The 14,043-nt window shown below is 36.1% G+C and overlaps 3 protein-coding genes across 5 annotated transcripts; 2 read left to right on the top strand and 1 right to left on the bottom strand.

Annotated features, from left to right (window-relative positions):
• The first annotated feature begins 288 nt into the window (after window positions 1-288).
• LOC113284487 (U1 small nuclear ribonucleoprotein 70 kDa-like) lies at window positions 289-5,545 on the top strand. Of its 3 annotated transcripts, XR_003328163.1 has the most exons (11): window positions 289-586; window positions 693-791; window positions 886-1,457; window positions 1,677-1,743; window positions 1,831-1,884; window positions 2,280-2,348; window positions 2,495-2,560; window positions 2,677-2,745; window positions 2,857-2,937; window positions 3,663-4,227; window positions 4,379-5,545. XR_003328163.1 is itself a non-coding variant. In XM_026533971.1 (10 exons), the coding sequence occupies exons 1-9, from the start codon at window positions 476-478 to the stop codon at window positions 2,908-2,910; spliced, it is 1,161 nt and encodes a 386-aa protein (XP_026389756.1). In that variant the 5' UTR covers window positions 289-475; the 3' UTR covers window positions 2,911-2,937; window positions 3,106-3,300. The 3 variants fall into 3 exon arrangements, 2 of the variants coding, with proteins under 2 accessions (XP_026389756.1, XP_026389755.1); XM_026533971.1 differs by lacking the exons at window positions 3,663-4,227; window positions 4,379-5,545 and adding an exon at window positions 3,106-3,300; XM_026533970.1 differs by lacking the exons at window positions 3,663-4,227; window positions 4,379-5,545 and having other exon boundaries at window positions 2,857-3,300.
• LOC113280668 (protein ECERIFERUM 26-like) lies at window positions 3,799-5,077 on the top strand. The gene is made up of 2 exons (XM_026529266.1): window positions 3,799-4,227; window positions 4,379-5,077. Exons 1-2 carry the CDS (start codon window positions 3,799-3,801, stop codon window positions 5,075-5,077), a joined length of 1,128 nt encoding a protein of 375 aa, XP_026385051.1.
• Window positions 5,546-7,942: 2,397 nt separating the features above from the next.
• Window positions 7,943-10,434, bottom strand: LOC113284486 (myb family transcription factor EFM). The gene is made up of 4 exons (XM_026533968.1): window positions 9,945-10,434; window positions 9,105-9,761; window positions 8,922-8,998; window positions 7,943-8,808 (listed from the first exon to the last, which is right to left on the bottom strand). Exons 1-4 carry the CDS (start codon window positions 10,162-10,164, stop codon window positions 8,215-8,217), a joined length of 1,548 nt encoding a protein of 515 aa, XP_026389753.1. The 5' UTR covers window positions 10,165-10,434; the 3' UTR covers window positions 7,943-8,214.
• Between the last annotated feature and the right edge of the window lie 3,609 nt (window positions 10,435-14,043).

The raw sequence follows: 14,043 nt of genomic DNA, 5'->3' as shown, positions 1-14,043 counted from the left end.
AAAAAGATTTCCAACGATATAAAATTTGTAAAATTCCAAGGCGCGGATTTTTAGATCTGTTATATCCAAGTTGCGTTGCCAATTGTACCTCTGATGCATAATCCATCATGCAGATGCATAATACGTCATGCAGACATTTTTAATAATTTCATGTAATTATGGGTGCCACGGTACCTTAAATAATTGCGGGCCTGACAATGAGAATATTATTTTTTTTGGGCTTGCGCCTCATTTTCCTATTACATAGGCCTATGGCCAACCCTTCTTCTCCATTCCACGCATCTCCACAATTTCCCCGTCTCTACCAGGGCAGCAGTCCTCCGCTGAAGAAAAACTCATTCGCTCCTAAAAAAATCCTCTGATTTCCCTCACTAATCCTTACCCAGATTACTCAATTATTTATGATTTTATAATTTATTCATTCATTCAATTTTTTTGTTAACCTAGAGCATTCAGTGTAGTAAGTTGAGTGAAAATGACGATAGATGATGATAATTCAATATACGTTGGTGGGATTCCATATGATTGCACAGAAGAAGACATTCGCAGAGTTTTTGATTTATACGGTTCTGTTATCGCTGTTAAGGTTTGATTTTCTTCTTTCTCTAAATCTCTGTGTGTTTCAGTTTCTTATTCTAGGGTTTCAAATAAGAAGATCGATTAAAAACCTTATACTCATCCTGTGTGTGTAGATTATTAACGCTCGTGATGTTGGTGGGAAATGCTATTGCTTTGTCACTTTTACCAATCCGAGAGCTGCAATTGACGCCATTAATGATATGAATGGAAGGGTATGTAACTATGTATGTTGCCGTTGCTTTTTCAGTTTTTGCTTTCTGTTAGATAGATCCAAAACTGGGTTTAGTGACATTTTGAATTTTTTAGATGATTGGTGGACGTGTTGTAAAAGTGAATGAAGTGAATGCAAGAGGAGCTGGAAGACCACCACCTCCTCCGTTTCATCGTACTTCTGAGAGGGATATGGACTGGAACAATAGAGGTAGAGAAAGGGAAAGAGGGGGTTATGATCATGAAAGGGATCGTTATGGTAGAGGTGAAAGAAATAATAATGCTGATCGCTCTCAAGATGGATATGACCGTCCACGAGGTGATTATGATCGAAATAGAGATCATTTCTTAGATAGAGATCAAGTTCGGGTTCCTGAGCCTTATGAGCATGAAAGGAACAGGAGTCATGATCGAGACAGGGGTAAGGACCATAATTTGGATCTTGACTTGTTACAGCAGACTGAATATGACCGCCCACATGATTATGATCGAAGTAGAGACCGCTCCTTAGACCGAGATCAAGTCAGGGGTCGTGATTATCATGAGCGAGACAGGAGCAGGAGCCAGGATCGAGCTCGCAGTAAGGAGCTGGACTTGAAGCGAGATACTGAGGTGAATAGAAGTATTGAGAATAACAGAAAAGATATGGATACAAGGAGTCAGAGTGGGTAAGATCTTGACTGTATTCGTTCTTGTTTGCATTTTCTATTCGATAGAACTCAGAGCCAATAGATGTTAATATCTATCTCATATATCAAATACTGCATCCTACCATGTACTCTTTTGCCATAAGAAAAATTTGCCTCCACCGCTATTAGGTCATATTTATTTGATATTTGGACCCCTGGAAGTGGTTATAATTTGTACATTTGGTTTCCTGTTAACAGTTCCCATTTTAATGATCGCCGTAGCAGGGAGCTGTCATCGAGCTCCAACGATAATTATAATGACGAGGTAGTAGATTATTATTTTAGGGGCATGCCCCCATTTGTTAAGTTTGTATGGTATCATATGGGTCCTCACACACTTTTTTTTTATTAGGGAAAGGAACGGTTGGATGTGTCAACACAAAAGCATGGAGATCTTGAAAAGAAGGTACTTAACTTTCTTTTCTTAACAATTTACTTAACAGAAGACAAAGAGTTTTCTACTGCTACTGCCTTTGACCTGTATATCTATTTGTAATGTTGTACAAAACCCTCCTGTTTAGCTAGAGATCCATGTTCCTGTATTTTGTGATTGAGATCCAATTTGGCTATCTGTACTCAGAGAGTTAAGTGACAATCTACATCATATTGATTTTGGGTGTTTTATCTGGTGACGAAGATAGCATGTCTTTTATTCCTGTTGCATTAGAATATCTATCTATATCACAGTGGTTGAGGGTTGAAACTTGAAACCTTAGTAAGTGATTGCATTATCTCATGCTTTACCAATTCACCATATTTGCTGTGCATAATGAGCTCTGAATGTTTTATTGAATTAAGCAGATTTCTCAAATTAAAGAGAGGTTAGAAGAGAAAAACCATCTTGTATCTGAATTAAAGAAAAAATCTCAGGTAATTCTAGTATTTCTAAACAGACGGTTCATGCTTCTCTTTAAGATGGTACACAATGCCAGACAAGAGTAACTTGCTTATGTTTGCTTTTAAGATATTGAAAGGTTCCTTATAATTTCACCTTATTATTGTGATTGCGAGTGCAGAAATTGGAGGACTCAGTTGCCTCTGCAAAGAGGCTTACTTCTCAACGGCAGATGCAGTTGACCATGGTAAGTTATTATTGTTGTTTCATTTTACTTCATTCTAAGTGTAGTTTTAAGTGGCAATGTGGCATTGCACCGACTTGGCTGACATGCTGATAAGTTTCTTTTTTCATATTTGACAGTTGCAGAGGTGTTTTCTCCAAGTAAAAGACTACAGAGAAAAGCTTAAAAACTCGGAACAGGAACTCCAGGTAGCTCTTCCTGTTATCTTTCCTGTTTTTTTTTTTTTGTATATAAGTTCCGTTTTTTACCCTTTTATTCACCACACTATGAACTGAGAAATCTTCATTTTGTTAATCCAGTCTCTTGTTGAAACTGTAATGGCTGATGTTGATCACGGGGATGAGGATGATTGAAATGGGATGGTTCTCTATGCACAAATGGTAAGGCACATCAGTTGAGTGTATATGCGTCTGAATCTCCAGGTTATCAAATTTAAACGCAGATCATATTTTTTGTAGAATTTCTATTGAAAAATGAAAAAGGTCTAGTTGGTAAAAAGCTCTTGATGATAGTGACCTATGAGCATGTCTGTTGATATCCATTTTCAGAGTCATTGATGGATTGATGTTCGAAACGAATTTTGAAAGTGTCAATCAGAAAGGCATTTGATCTCTAGTTTGTTCTGATACAACCATTGTAACTTTATGATATACCCATGGATTGGTCTGTTCTTATTCAGATTTAAATGTTCTCCGCCTTTTCCTGTTCTTGGTAATTTAAGAATTTAAATACATTTCCAGTCACTTGAATATTCTTGTCCTTCTCTCCTTGTAAAGTGTAAGTATTTCATTTAAGCATGTGCCAAGAAACATCGTGATTGTTGGGGGTTCTCATTTTTGCTAGTTGCAGACTTGCTGTCCAGTTCTGCTAATTAGCCTGTGAAAACACGAAAATATCCTGAGTTTTTCAGACTTCTTTGGAACAAGGGTAGCCTAGGAGGTTAGGAATGGACATCAACATAATGTTTACTAGTGTAATGCACGCGTTTTGCTCATTTTCACCTTCCTGTTGCCTTGCAAGTAAATTACAGAACGCAAGTGGTTCCATGTTTTTAACATTTTAGGTGCGAAAATGTTTTAAGAAAAACTGAATTTCTGTTTTTCAGGTCATCCAAAGATGCCCTGCCCTAATCTATGGTTTGTTGAAACTTCCTACTAGTTCTCTTCCTCTTAGATGCAAAAAGTCGTATATAAATTTTACAGTAAAGAAATAAATCATGGAGTACTCTTTCTTTTCAAGCAATGGCATCTTCTGTATCAATAATGCGTAAGAAAACGTTGGGATCTATTAAAGAGGTTGAAGATGGCAAATTCTGTAACCTATCAGTACTCGACCGTGTCATGGAACCGTCTAGCCTCCGCATCGTCTTATACTATCAATTCCCAGCTAATACCAACTTCGCCAAGCTGAAGAAAAAGTTTGGTATTTCAATATCATACACACTTTCAGCATTTACAATTGTGGTTGGGAGGTTGATAGCCAACCCTACGCCATCAGAGGGTCACTGGCATATCAAATGCAACGATGATGGTGTGAGAACCATTGAAGCAAGAGCGAACTGTAGCCTTGAAGAGTGGCTGATGTCTGTGACCAGAGAGAAGGAACTCGAGCTTATTTATTGGGATGAAATGCCTAACAATCCACATTTATGGTCTGCCTTCTATGTTCAGGTACCTTATATCTTTACTTCTTTGTTATTTTAGTCATTCTTGAGCTTTGGCTCGATGATCCAGGCATCGATGGACTCTCGGGCCAAAGCCTTATCTGACAGCCATTCTTTAGTCATCTCCAGTCTTGACATAAGTTAATTTTTGTGAGCAGCTTACAGAATTTGAAGAAGGTGGCTTTTCAGTTGGATTAAGCTGTGCCCATCTGCTTGCAGACGCAATGACCGCCACCATGTTCCTCAAAGCCTGGGCTGATTCGCACCTATTGAGGAAAATCCAGTCTCCTCCATTGTTCCACCCCTTGCCATCACGAAAACTGTGCAGCACCAATACAAAAAACCACGAACTACACTTTGACTTGATCAACCAGTACAAATCATCTATAGAAAGCATCTCTAACCCAATAACCGCATCAAAAAGTGAAGAGTACTCAACAATCACTTTTGCATTTAGTGATGAAATGGTTAGAAAATGCATATTCGAGATGTCATCAGATTCATCGCCTTTTGCTGCACTGGCCGCACTGTTTTGGGTATGCATTAGTAAGGTGAAAGGGAGAAAAGAAGGGCTTATCAACATGTGTGTGTGTTTAGATATGAGAAATGTGTTGGGACTTGGAAAAGATTTTTTTGGCAATTGTATGGTTTTCAACAAGGTGTCTGGAGACATTGAGGTAGCAGAGAAAGAAGCTGGACTAGCGAATGCGGCTCGGGCAATGCAGAGCGTTGTTGGTGAAATGGAGGAAAAGGAAAGGATTATGGATTTGATTGAATGGTTGAAAAAGAATACTGGTACTCATCGAATATTCCAACCGATAAATGGTAATGATGTTATATGTGCTGGGATAACTTAGACCCGTATTCGGCCGAATTCGAGTCCGGTTTTAAACCGGTACGGGCTTCGTACCACTTGGGACCTGTATTTGGAGAAGGGCAAATACTAATCCTTCCCTCACCAAAGGGTAGTGAAAAAGAAGGTTCAATGGGTAGAGTGGTAATGGTTACACTGCCAAAAGATGAAGCTGCTAAACTCATTGAAGAATCCTTAATTCTCAACTTATCTCCCAATATTCTTATGAAAAGTTAGGTTTGAAAAATGAGTTTGTGGACTTAATTGAGACAAAATAAATATGCGATTATCATCAAAATAATTTGGGTTATTTAGTTTTAACTCAATAAATTAAAAGAAACTATAAATCATACTTGTACTAGTAAGATGAACATAATTTTATATACTGAATTAGTATACGTAAAACGCATTAAATGTGATTTAACTTCTTAATTGAACATTTCACTTAACATATTAATACGCAAGTATAAACTATCGGTCATGTTTGTTGTAAGTCAAATTGCTAAGTATCGGTCATGTTTGTTGTAAGTCAAATTGTTAACTAGCACCTTGTTTGTTTGTATCTAATTTGAAAACTAAATCTCACCCTATCAGATATGTAATTTGAAATTTGGCTCGGCTCGTATATCAGATTCGTACAAATTTGAATCAGATACGATTTTGTATCAGATTTTTTTCCTGGCTAAATTGGGGTTTATGCCCATTAATTTGGGCCTATGACTACAAGATAAAAAAATTCAAAACTACCAATTTACTTTCTATCAAATATTAATACTACTAATTTGTCTCCATCAAATCCTAATCATAAAATTATAAACTAAAATCAAAATCAAAATCATAAAACCAAAATCATGAAATTAAAAACTAAAATTAAAATTAAAATTCAAATCAAATTCATTTCCATCTCCACTTCAACTGATTCTTCTTCTTTCTTCTCAACCCAATCCTATAATAATAACATAAAATCGTTCAAAAATTGAAAATTTTGAAATCAAATTTTTCCTGGTTTATCAGAATCGGTTAACGTTAATGTATATGTGATCCGATCGCACATAGAAACGGTTTATGTTCATGCCCACAAAGACCAATTGTCCTTGATATGTATTCTGGTTTGAGAAATTTGAACCATAATCGGATTACATTAGCACTTATAAAAACCGATTGTTGATGTATAATGCTAGAATCAGATTTTAGATGTGTGTCGAGTAAACCGATTGTTGTAAAAAAAAATTCTCTATTTTTCTGTATTTTTTTTGGTTATAATCGGATTACATGAGCACTTTTATAAACCGATTCCTGTTATGCAACGTCAATAATCGGCTTTTATGTGTGCATCGTGTAAACCGATTCTGCTTATACCCGAATTAAAAATGAGTATTAGTATGATTTTACACAATTTCAAAACGAGTATGATTTCGTACGTGATCTCAAAATGAGTATGAAATTTATACGCGAACTGAAATCGAGTATGAAATCATACTCATTTTCAGATCGAGTATGATTTAAATTATGTTTGATTTTTTTTTTTCCCATAATCATTTTTTTGTGTACATTTGTAAAAATCGATTCTGTTTTTTTTTTTTGTGAATTGAAAAAATCAACCCAGAATCGGTTTATGAGAGCACGAACGTATACCAATTCTGGTTTGATTTTTTTCATTTTTTTTTCCACATTTTGATGAAGAATCAAGATTAGTTAATTTTTAGATTAATTTGATTAAACATCAATTAATCATCCGATTAACACTAATTAATCAAGAGATAAATTAACCATTTTTTAAAATAATTGGACAAAGGGTGGTTTTTTTAACTTTTCAATGATCTTTTTTGTCATGTAGTCGTAGGCCCAAATTAGTGGACATAAATCCCAATTTAGTCAGGATTTTTTCCGCGTATATTAAACAAAAGAATTATTACACAACAACCTAGCCGGAAGCCTAGCAACGAGAATTATCTTAAACTATATTTAAAAAAAGAAAATACTGCTGATATGATGAATTAGATGGAGCTTTACTTAGAGCGTCCACAGTGGGAGAGTAAACCCAAATATTTGGTCTTTTGAACAGACGTAGTGGAACGTACTATCGATTAAATTTTGATCAACGACTAAAACCCAGAGTATATTTGGTCTGGGACCAAGACTAAACCCAGATATAGTCGAGCGTTGATATACTTCACGCCCCACCACCAGGCGGACATATAGTGCACGTCCCACACCAGGCGTTGGTATAGTTTACGCTCCACATGGGGCGTACGTAAAGTCTACGTCCCATTTTTTTTTTAATTATTTTGTATGGGGCGGCCATTATACCCCCGCCCCATTCTTTGTTTTGAAAATCAATTTAGTGGGGCGGGCATTATACCCCCGCCCCATTCTTTGTTTTGAAAATCAATTTAGTGGGGCGGGCTTTATACCTCCGCCCCACTTCTTTCATTTTTTTTTTCTTTTAGTGCACGTCCCAATCAGGCGTTGGTATAGTCTACGCCCCACACCAGACGAACGTATAATGTACGTCTGACCAAATTTAGTCTTTCCACCGTAGCGTCACACACCATACTAAACCCAAAATTTGATTTTTTTTCCCTCTTTGGTCTTTGGTTATAGTCGCACCACTGTAGTTGCTCTTAGAGACCAAGAGAGCGATCAGTCTCATCCATGAGGTCATCACCAATGACTACCAACACAGAAATCGAGGTAGGCAGTCAAATTATCCATATCTAATGATTCCTATTTTCCGTATGATTTTGTCTGTTTCTTTGAGGACGAAATTATTACATGTTTTTCATAAAACAAGCTGAAAGTTGTTAACTCAGACAGTCAGACTCATCCTCATAGTACTACACCTGATATTTCAGTTCAACAATCATCAGAGGGGCCAGTCATTATCTTATAAAAGTAAAGGCAAAATCTACAAGGAAAAAACCATATTATACAAAACAAACTTCCAATTTTAACCCCTTTGTAGCTCCTCCTCATACCATTAAACAGCAAAAATCCAAAAGGGTAAAAATGGAAACAAAAATAGAATCAGTCAGAGAAATTGGAAAAATGTCACACTGTTATAGTAAAAATGTCATACATTTATCCTAAGTTCGAAGACTCTCTTTATGACTGACTAGCTAGAAGAAGAAACCCATAATGTCAGAATTTGAGTGTAATTTGATGTTCATCACTAGTACCATTACTTTTATCACTTTCATCTCTCAATGAAGCCAAACCTCTTCTTTGTTCATCTTCACTAGTGTTATTATGATGATCACCACCACCACCACCACCACTATCTCCTTTCCAGTTACTACTCTCAGATTTTCCGTCTTCGATGCTCTCGGACTGGTCACCCCCTCCGCCTCCTCGGCTGACGGTGTTATTACCATCTGATTCCGGTGAACTTAGTGGTGTTTTTGAGGAAGGGGAGAGTTTGTAAATGTGGTGTGGATGATGATGGTGGAGCTGAAGGTTATTGTGGTGGAGAAGATGATGGGATGGCTGCTGTGTTGTGTAATACTCCTGTGGTACTGCTACTTGAGTTGGTGTTGCACAATAATGTGTAGATGTTAAGGAAGCAGGATGTGTACTGTATATTGTAGGACCTCCTCCTCCATTATTGTGTGCTGCAGCAGCAGCTGCTGCGTATTCTGGTGGGACCCAAATACTGCCCAATACTACTAGCTGCGGTGTTGGATTTCCTGCTGATTGTGGACTTGGACTTGGCCTTCTTGTATGGAGTCTATATTTCTGCAGATGCAAGATCAAGTGTCAGAGATTTGCGTACCATTTATCATGCAGTTTGCATGAGACCAGAGCATTTAGAGACATAGAGAAAGAAAGCAAAATGAAGAAAGACAAGCCTGCAAATGGCTCTTCACTTCATCGTTTGTTAAACCATCAACTTTCATCAACTCCCTTATTTGTTTTGGGGTGGCCACTGTGTTAGACCAAAAAATTGATTATTAGTAAACCCTTAACCATTTGATATATCATTTACTTACAGATATCTGTGCACAAGTAAATAAAAAGAACTATATGTGTACCTTGTGATCCCCCAAGCATCTGAAGAGCATTAACGAATCTGCGGTGTAAATCCGGTGACCAACATCTTCTTGCTTTTCTATGTGCTTGTGTAGAGTTTGAATTTCCTTGTGCATCACCTTGAGAAGCTGCTACAACTTTACCTTGTTCGGTCATGGAGTTACCTCCATCACCGCCTTTAACGTTGATGATACCAGAATTATTGTTGTCTCTCCTTCGACAAGATATCCTATTATTTTCTGACTCGATACACTTTTTCTCGTCGATGATCTCTTTGTCGGTTGAAGTACTATTAAGTGCTAAATCAGGAAGGACACGTAATGTTGGACTGGAGCATGTATCCGCAGCTTCTTTTGAGAATGGAAGAAACGCTCCTGCATTTCTTTTCTTATCCTCTAACGCTAGTTTTGGTTCTGATGAAATTCGATCAGTTTCGTCTTTCGACAACTGCTGCTGCTGCTTCGTTATTCCTTCGTTAGAATTGCTCCATAGCTGTGCGGATATCATCCAACTTGATTTCTCTGATATGTTGGATGCTTTCTCTGATCCTTCAGTATTTGAATGTTTTAGAGGTATGAATTCTTCTAGAACAGGTCTTGCCGCCTCATCTTGGTTTGGAGTTCTACAAGTCTGTAATTGTTGCCGTGATGCCTCCATGGCTGCAAAACGAAAAATAAACAATATAATTACTAAATGAATTTGAATCATTACCTAGTACCTGCTACAAGAAAATAACCAATATTTTATATACCACTAGCTACAAGAAAAATCGCTTTTAGTTGCCAAATGATTTCATAACGATAATATAATGCATGGCAGCATGAAGATCTATTAATGATTACCATTAGCAAGAAGTTGCATGCAAAGTGGTAGTTCACGCTTAAAAGCTTCGATCTTGAGCCATTCTTCTTCGAGATGAGCGAGAAACTCTTCGAGTTTTTGGGTTTGGCCAGGTTGATGAATATGGTTTTGTTGTATTTGATAATCTCCAAATGATTTTAAGAGTAATGAATAGCTTTGGGGTTTGATTTCCGCTTGGTTTAGTTCAGACGATGAACTCATGATGATATTATGTTACGTATATATCGTGTTCTTGTTAATCTTCTTCAAAGTTCATGCACACATCAAAAATGAACGAAAGAAATGAATAGTAATAAGAGATTGGTGAATATAGATATAGAGAAGCAGTGATGTACAAATAAGAAGATGAAATGAGGTTTGATATTCCCTTTTTAAGGGTGATATTGGGGTATCAAGTGGGAGGAAGAGAGAACACAATGAGGATCAAGGAGAGGATGACTCCTTTTAGGGGTGAGTTCGAGGGGAATAAAGTAGGAATATTAGAGAGAGTGAGAAGAAAAAGAAACTAAAGAAAACAGATAAAGCAAAGGGTATGGTAACTTCTTGCAAAGAGCAAAGTGCAAAAATGAAAAAAAAAAGTAAAAGATCAAAGCAAATGAAAGAAAGATATGAAAAGCTTATATTGGGGGGACTCTAGCGCTAGTCTGTATATATAGTTATTTACAGATATATATGAAGGAATCTCAAGGATTAGAGAGGTACAGAAGGATCATGTGCTGTGAGTTTTTGAAAAGCTTATTTGAACACATATTGATAAATATTTGTACGTACTACTGCTGTTGCGAATATTTCAAAATCTCTATAACAATATAAACCAAAAGATGATTCTTCTCTTCTTATTGTCCTACTTTTCTTCTCTTTGTTTGTTGTTTTCAGTTATGACATATCTCTACTTTTTTGAAAGTATTATTCAAACCTCCTCGCCTAAGAATCAAAATCAAATAGTGCTATAGTTTGTCTTTACAACAAAATTTTGGTTTTTTTTATTTTTTACTTTTCTTTCCATGTGATCAAACATCTATGGAAGGTTATTATTGGGGCGTCAAACTCCATTAGAGGGGCGTTACCTAATAGGACAAAAACGGGTCACCCATAAGTAATATCAAAAACCCCTTATCTCAGATAATGTTGTAATGACCAAACAATCCTTATGTAGTTAATTTTAATTTAATTTAATTATTATCTAATTAAACTAAGAAGATGAATTTTGTTAATTCTGGGGCAAAGTTTTTGTGGGAAAAAAACTAGAGAGAAAAGGAAAAAGAAAAAAATTGAAGATTTCTTTCAAAACCTAGATTTTTTTGATTCACTCAAACAAAATGGATGAAACAAGTTATCAATTCGAGGTGGGTGAATCTTTGTATGATAGAGAAAACAAGTTTTACATTCCTCATGTTGGAGACCAAGAGATGGATGATTTGTTAGATGGTAGAGAGGGTTTAACACAAAGTGATGATGAATCTCAACCAATTGAAGAAATAAATCAACAAAGTGAAGAACCAATGGTTGAAAATCAACAGGTACACCTCTAAACTATCTCCCATGGGTTCAATTTCGCTCAAAACTAGCTTAAGTACGCAAAAAGTTTGAGATTTTTAGACTTTCATGGAAAATTACGGTTGAGTTTAGCTTCGTTGCCAACCGTAATTTAGGTTTACGTCTAGGTTTTGCAAGAACTCCAAACCGTAACTGGTTTCCAATAGGACAAAATTGAATTACGGTTGGTAATATGTCATGCCAAACACTTCAGAAACCCAGACGTGGGAGAATACGTTTGGAAAAAAATTTCTCGAACCTAGACGTAGAAGATTACGTCTGGAAAAATTACATCACGGACCTAGACGTAATCCAATTTGAAGCTTCTTCTAAAACATCCAGGAAGAATTACGTCTAGATTAGCATATAAGATAAACCTGGACGTAAATTCATTTTCTACGGTTGGAATTAAAAGGAACCTGGACGTGATTTCAATTTCTACGGTTGGAATAAAGAGAAACCTGAACGTAAACCAACATGCAAGCTAATTCTACAGTTTGAATTCATTCAAACCTGGACGTAAGTTCTTCAAAAACTGGAATTACGGTTGGCGAACCTAAACGTAATCGCAATGATGAAGTGAATTGAAGTTGAATTGAATTGAAACTACTGAGAAGGAAGAGGAGCAGTTTTTTTGTGAATTAGAATAGAAAAAGTTAGGTTTTTAAATTTTTATTTTAGTTCAAGGGTAATCTAGGCATTTTTTTATGTATTAGGATATCCCATAACCTTTTTTTTTGAATAATAAGAATCCAAGTGAAACCCCTCTAATGGAGTGTAACGTCCCAATAATAGTCTTCCATGTATGGTACTAGAGTTGGTATTCTTACCATTTGACAGGAAGGGGATTATTCGAGTATATATCAAGAAAATTATTATTAGCAAACAAACTTAAAAGGAGAAACCTATCCTTTAGTAGGATGAATTCTTATCTTTCTCTTCATGTTCGAACTTTGGGAAAATAAACCTCAAGGCTACTACATGAGGAAGTTACAAGTCCACGTATAAACGAAATAAATATCACCACTCAGATCCACCAGATTGTATAATTCCGTGTAATTTGGTAACTTCTGTAACAACCTTGATAAACTCATCTAACATATACCTCCTACTCCTAGTGTACCGAGTAGGTGAAACATATGTGTAATGGGATCTTAGGGAGGGTTGGACTGGCAGTATCGCTGGCCACTTATGATGACACTGTAGTACAATGGTAAAAGTCACTGAGTAATGATACCAGTGACCTGAGTTCGAAACTCGCCAGCGCCAAATTCTTTACCGATCAAAAAAAAAATCTCAGGGAGGGCTGGACTGGCAGTACCGCTGGCCACTTATGGTGACAGGTCCAACTTTGCATATCATCCATGGAAATCTGTCTGTCTACATTTCTTTCTCACCTGAATCTTAACATATGTGCACCTATTCCCTTATTTTTCACCATAGCTTGGGCAGCCTACTATCGGAAAAGGCATAGTACGTATATGTTTACAATGAATCACTACTCATCCACTCATTATAGTCTGATTATTGTTGCACTCAATTTGATGCAACTCCACATTCAACCAGGAGGTTTCAACAAACGAATCTGTGTTCTATACTACTTTGAGTACTTTTTTAAAAATTATTGTCCTTTTTTTTGAGGTGTAACTTTAATATATACTACTAATTCACCTTTATTTGTTAAATTAACTAAAATTATAGAGAAAAGAGTACCACTTCCACTTCCTGGTATATGTACCCTCCTGCAAAGTCATGGATATACATTGGCATAGACAAAAGTCTGGATTCATATAGCAGAGTTTGATACACATCATACTTGGAATATTTTCTTTTTTATTTTATTATACTTAGAATATTTTTTCTAGCTAGCCTAAACCCTAATAAGATTGATTAGAATATTATCTTACTGTTGGTTGTCATTACACGTTTAGGGTATCAAGCACTACTTGAACTCTGTTCCTTAATTAAAGCATCTCATAAAAAATAATTTTTTTTTATAGATGAATGATTCTAACATGATTATTCTTTAATACAAAGTAATTTCATCAAAAGGAAGAAGAGATACCAACTAGTATTAAATTGAAGAACCCTAAAAAGAAGTGGTGGGTAGTGATAGAAAAGAAAGAAAATTTTAAAGATAGGAGGAATTCATCAAGAAAAAGTGGGTATATTAGGATGTAGTAGTATCTATATTCTATATCCACCATTGGTTCAACTTTAAAATTCTTTCTAAGAGGTGTTTCAAGAAAAGTTTAAGTGTTATTAATGTTCTTGCATTATGTAGATGAAGAACATCTTCTAAGAATATCTAATGCATTATTTAGAGAAAGTAGATAGTATAAATGATATTGATTTTTTAAGTAAGCAAGGAATATCTTAGTTGCAAATTCTACGACTCTAAAACCAAGGGAATACACTGTCAACAAAGTTAATTACACAAAAGAAGAAAACCAACCCTAAAAGAATAAAGCCTTAACTTAACACACACCCCCATGGAATCTTCTTCTTCCCTGCTGCGGAATTCTATGCTATTGACTTTAGTGA

The sequence above is a fragment of the Papaver somniferum genome, chromosome 5 (assembly GCF_003573695.1).
Source record: "Papaver somniferum cultivar HN1 chromosome 5, ASM357369v1, whole genome shotgun sequence".
Classification (NCBI taxonomy): Eukaryota; Viridiplantae; Streptophyta; class Magnoliopsida; order Ranunculales; family Papaveraceae; genus Papaver; species Papaver somniferum.
Note: the sequence above shows the minus strand (reverse complement) of the source record. Positions and strands in the feature narration are given on the sequence as shown.

What these genes read in the sequence shown, in the direction of transcription:
- LOC113284487 (XM_026533971.1), top strand. Translation starts at nt 476, where the DNA reads ATGACGATAGATGATGATAATTCAATATACGTTGGTGGGATTCCATAT. An exon ending in GTTCTGTTATCGCTGTTAAG is followed by an intron (nt 587 to 692) that starts GTTTGATTTTCT and finishes CTGTGTGTGTAG; the next exon opens with ATTATTAACGCTCGTGATGT. An exon ending in GGCAGATGCAGTTGACCATG is followed by an intron (nt 2,561 to 2,676) that starts GTAAGTTATTAT and finishes CATATTTGACAG; the next exon opens with TTGCAGAGGTGTTTTCTCCA.
- LOC113280668 (XM_026529266.1), top strand. Translation starts at nt 3,799, where the DNA reads ATGGCATCTTCTGTATCAATAATGCGTAAGAAAACGTTGGGATCTATT. An exon ending in GGTCTGCCTTCTATGTTCAG is followed by an intron (nt 4,228 to 4,378) that starts GTACCTTATATC and finishes TTTTGTGAGCAG; the next exon opens with CTTACAGAATTTGAAGAAGG.
- LOC113284486 (XM_026533968.1), bottom strand. Translation starts at nt 10,164, where the DNA reads ATGAGTTCATCGTCTGAACTAAACCAAGCGGAAATCAAACCCCAAAGC. An exon ending in CATGCAACTTCTTGCTAATG is followed by an intron (nt 9,762 to 9,944) that starts GTAATCATTAAT and finishes TTCGTTTTGCAG; the next exon opens with CCATGGAGGCATCACGGCAA. An exon ending in GATGCTTGGGGGATCACAAG is followed by an intron (nt 8,999 to 9,104) that starts GTACACATATAG and finishes GGTCTAACACAG; the next exon opens with TGGCCACCCCAAAACAAATA.